Source organism: Panicum virgatum, chromosome 8K (genome assembly GCF_016808335.1).
Source record: "Panicum virgatum strain AP13 chromosome 8K, P.virgatum_v5, whole genome shotgun sequence".
NCBI lineage: Eukaryota > Viridiplantae > Streptophyta > Magnoliopsida > Poales > Poaceae > Panicum > Panicum virgatum.
In genome coordinates, this window is record NC_053143.1 from 38,004,986 (window position 1) to 38,009,877 (window position 4,892).

General features: G+C 49.4%; 1 protein-coding gene across 1 annotated transcript; it reads right to left on the minus strand.

Annotated features, from left to right (window-relative positions):
- Positions 1–2,456: 2,456 nt before the first annotated feature.
- LOC120644559 (anthocyanidin 5,3-O-glucosyltransferase-like) lies at positions 2,457–4,370 on the minus strand. Its single transcript, XM_039921202.1, has one exon. The coding sequence runs from the start codon at positions 4,152–4,154 to the stop codon at positions 2,712–2,714; it is 1,443 nt and encodes a 480-aa protein (XP_039777136.1). The 5' UTR covers positions 4,155–4,370; the 3' UTR covers positions 2,457–2,711.
- Positions 4,371–4,892: the final 522 nt, after the last annotated feature.

The window sequence follows — 4,892 nt, forward strand, 5'->3', positions numbered from 1 at the left end:
AGCTGTGGCATCCACTCTTGGATCGAGGACGCAAGCGGCGACTGAAGGCGGGTTTCTTGGTTTGCGCCACAAAACCAAAGAGGCGGACGGCAGTTGAAGACGCCAAGTCGTGGAGGCACGGGCGTCGGTCTCGGGACTGACGGAGGCGACGGGCGTCGACGGCGTCTAGGGCCTCGCTGCGGGCGAGGAGGTGACGGGCGTCGGGCGGCGTCTAGGGCCGTCAGAAGGCCGAAGCGGGAACGACGTCTAGGGCCACGGCGTGGAGGCGGGAATCTTCCCGCGCGAGGAGTTTTGGCGGTTTTCTCAAAACTGGCCATCTACCCGGGTTTCACGGACCTTCCAAAACCGTGGACCAGATCTTCATCAAGATGGCGGCATCGTGGAGAAGAATTCGTTCCGAAGAAAGAATCTCAGCCGTCAGATGGGATCGTGTACAGGAGGATGCTGCAGACCAACCGGTCTGACCGGTCCCTGGCACCGGTCTGACCGGTCTAACCAACCGGTCAGACCGGTCCATGGATCCGGTCTGACCGGTCTCGGCGGGTATATATAGCCCCACCAGCCCGTGGCTGGTTGAGTCTTTTGAGTCTTTTCAAATCCTTTTCATTTTTCCTTTCCCCTTCCTCTGCTCTAGGTTAGGGCCATGGACTCCATCGCAAAAGAGGGTTAGGGTTTAGCTAATCTCTCAAATTTAGTGGGTAGGATGACGGGCAGATGGCTCTAGCTTTGTATAGGTGAATTCCTCTGAAATTTATGAATGAAATCTTGTTGAGATCATCTATGTGTGCTGAGTATTCATCCTCCCCTTCCTCTCTTGCGTTTTGGGTTTGAATTCTCCTCTTTTGGTGTGTTTTGTGTTTGGAGGAGAAAACCCCATGGATTCGTGGTTTGCTGGATTCGTTGTGATGATTCCTATCCATCTAGCCTAGTGCTAAACCCTCTGGAATCACGAGTTCACCCGAATTGGATTTGGTGAGTTCTGGAGAAAACCCCAATCTTCTTTGATCTTCCTCTAAATTCTCTCGATATGTTAATCTTTTGAGAAAGATCTTTTGGGGATATGTTTACGGGGTAGATGCGAAGCTATCCTCCAAGTTTCGTTGGATTTGGACTTCGTTTGCTCGAGATTTGCCATTTGGAGCTTTGGTTGCGGGCTGTCTGGGAGAGACCGGTCTGACCTGACTGTGAAACCGGTCTGATCGGTCTGGTACGTCTGCTCCAGCCCGACCGGTCGGACCGGTCTCAGTGGGTGGTCTGACCGGTCCCCTCTGCTGTGTTCTGCAATTCGCATCGAGTTGGCTCTTTTGCTTCCGCGAAGTTCTTGAGGATGTGCTGCTGTGAGATAGCTAGTCCATAGCTATTCTCATACCTTAGGTTGAGGGTTTGTGGTGATTTTCGGAATATAGGCCGACGGATCGATTTCGAGAGAAATTTTGATCGGCTCCCATTCACCCCCCTCTGGTCGCCGGTTTCGGTCCCTCATCAGAGAGGTGAGAGGGCGGCAGGGATGGAAAATCCCCACGGAAATGGGGGTGAGAAGAATGTTGTCTCCGTTGCTGTTTGTGGGGACGGGGACGGAGAATTTTTCTCCCTACGGGGACGGGGATGGGGAGGCATTCCCTGGCGGGGAATTCTTCATTGCCAGCACATGGCAGTTGAGTTCTATCTAACTCTAGGAGATAGAGATTCCAAGCTTCCCGTGGACATTGACGATGACGAGTGCGTGGGTGATGGCAGGCCGCACATCGAGAAGTTCTACTATCTTTTTCTACGTACAAGCTGAATTTTTCGACATGCGGAGGATGCTGCAGCCTGTAGGGGACCTTATGGAGTCATTGTCGCTCTTTACTTGCTCGGTACTGTAGTCCTCAACACAAGTGACAAGGATGAGATTTATTGTTCCTACAAATTAAAGAGCCAACTAATGTTGATGGCTGAAGTACGCAATTTCAAAGCAACTACTCTTAACCAATTCAATTTTAGAGGCCGGTTAAGCATTAGTTTAGAGGCTGTTTGGTGTGGCTCAAAGAGCAAGATTTGTCTGCTTATGATGAAACTTAGTTATCAGTTACTCAATATGCTTTTTCCATATGTGGTCATAGTTCTCCCTTTTTCATAGGACCAGTACCCTTCATATATAACATAGTCAATTACAATCCTGTTATGGTAGAAAAAAGTCACGAGCCATATGGCATTTAATATTTATTTTTGAAGAGCTTTAGTCAACGATGAACCGACAAAGAGGCCTCATGCTTTGTTTGGGATAGCTCCAGCTATATAAATTTTTTGGAGGTGGAGCTGGTTACTATAAGCTTAGAAAATCGTAGAGTTGAAGTTATGACTATGTAGAAGATATTTAGATGAGTTATTTTCTTCAAAGTTTAGATTAAAATAATTTTTGAAACTATTTAAAAATGATCTTAGTGGAGCTATAAGTCCTCTCTGGGCTGTATGCATGCATGGTGCACGAGGAACAAACTTGTTTTAAAGCATATCTTGTCCAAATTATACGAACAACACAACATTATTACATTGTGGCAATACCAAAAGATGTGGGCTTAAGAAAAAGATGTACAAACAACTAACAAGGTACATGACGCATGAAGAAAACCTCAAGGACTGCATAGCTGATTCCCTCCATTCAAAGAGAGTAGGAGTGTAATATAATAATGTAACGCGCGTAAGAACGTCATAATCATGTTACTAGTAATTCAGCGGCGTGCTAGCCCCAGGCCAGCGTGAACGTCCACCAAGAACTTGCCAAACGCCGCGCGAGACGATCCACCATCCTTCCACGCCATGTCTGCAGCCTCTTTGTGTGCCATCACCTGTGCCCTGAGCTGCTCCCCTTTCTCGGACTCCATCACAAGCCTTACCTTGGCCTCTACTACCTCCTCCGCCGTGACAAGGCCCTGCTGCCACCCCACCATCTCCACGCCAACCCCGTACTCCTCCACCATGAACACCTTGTTCATCTTCTGCTCCGCATACAGAGGCCAGCAGAGCATCGGCACGCCCGCAGTGATCCCCTCCAGCACCGAGTTCCACCCGCAGTGCGTCATGAACGCCCCCGTCGCCCGGTGGTGGAGCACCTCCACCTGAGGTGCCCATAGCTTGACTACGCGACCACGGCTATTGGTTCTCCCCAAGAAGCCCTCGGGCAGAAGGGCATCAAGGTCTGGGTCAGCGCAGGGGTCTGATGGTTTCTCTAGGTCATCGTGGGAAGGGGCTCTCACCACCCATAGGAACCGGTGGCCGGACCTCTCGAGGCCAGCGGCGATCTCCTTGAGCTGCGCCTCGGAGTGGTTGCCTGTCCCTACGCTCCCAAAGCAGAGGAACACAACACTGTGATCTGGTTGCTCGTCGAGCCATTTCAGGCACTCGTGCCTTTCTGTGGCCTCGCTGTACCCGGCGACCAATGGCCCGACGCAGTACAGCGGAGGCATCGTGGGGAACCACCGTGGATCCCCAAGACCTTTCACCGCACGAGCCTCGAGCGACACGAACGTGTTCGCTAGAATTCCTTTGGTTTCTTGGATTCTGCGCATCATGTTCAGTCGTACCTTTTTTGCCTCGCTCCCTGGATTCCCAAGCAACTTATCAGAGAGGTGAGAGGGCGGCAGGGGTGGGACGCCATAGAAAATTTGGGGCGTGTCTCCTTCCTCTTCGAAACCAGCTGGCTGGCCTTCAGCACGGGTCGATGAAACCAGCTGAACGGACACGGCGAGGACAGAGGCATTCATGGGGAAGAAGGCAAATACTGGGATCCCGAGCTTGTCGGTGACATCAAGTACCTCTATGGACATCATGTCCACGATCAAGCAGTGAATGCTGCCAGGAGCCATGGAGACGAGGAGGTCGTGCAGGTGACCGTGGTGGCGCGCCACGAGCTCGGAGTACCTGACGATGAAATTTTCGTCGTGGACAATGGTGGGAGGGTCCTGGATCCGTGGCAGCTTGTGGAAGACGACGGACGGCTTGGAGCAGGACACGCGGTCGATGACCGCGGCCAAGGCGATGTCTCCTTTCAGGCTGGGGTCGATGAGGGCCACGGTGACGGCATAGCCCGCCTCCAGGAGGGCGTCGGCGAGCTGCAGCATGGGGACGAAGTGGCTGACGGAGAGGCCCGGGTACAGCACGACGGTCTTCTTCATGGTTTTCGTGGCTCGCTCAGTCGTAGCAGTATGTATGCCCCTGCAGCTGCAGGCCCTGCTGCGCAGTTGCCCAAGACCCCAAGTTCTTGCGTTGCGGTGGGGGAGAATAATGTTATGGACGCGATGATCTGAAGAAATACAGGATGCCCCTAATGTAGTGGAGGCAAACACACAGTGGCAATGCCTAACAGATGCAGAAGTGTTCGCATTATTGCATCTCGAATTAGCTAGCACCACCGCTTGTGTATTAAGCTATTCGTATAGTAATAATGCTATCTAGATCGTCCTAATATATTTTTGTATTGAATTCTATTTCATTGCCCGGCTAGATCGCGTAACAAGCCTTTTATATTTTAATTTAAGAATTAGGTCTATTTATTAATGAATTTTTTCATTTAGTCAGGTGCATGTATAGTTGGGATAGTCAGGTGCATGTATAGTTGGGAAATAGTTATAGCCAAAGTGCTCAAATTTGAACAAAAATGATAGCTTGCTCTATAAAATTATTTAACTAATTTTTTTTGCTGTAAATAATTGAGCAATACTTCATAACCTTTATCTCTAATGTTTTGACTTATTAATATTTTTCTTTCATTTATATGTCCTAACAATTATTTTTCATGTTACATATATTTTCTTTCACGACATAAATACAGATATAGTTACAACAAGTTGGTAATTTACCCCAAAATGCTATTTTCACAAGGAAAGCTGAAATTAGAAATTTATATATGCTTT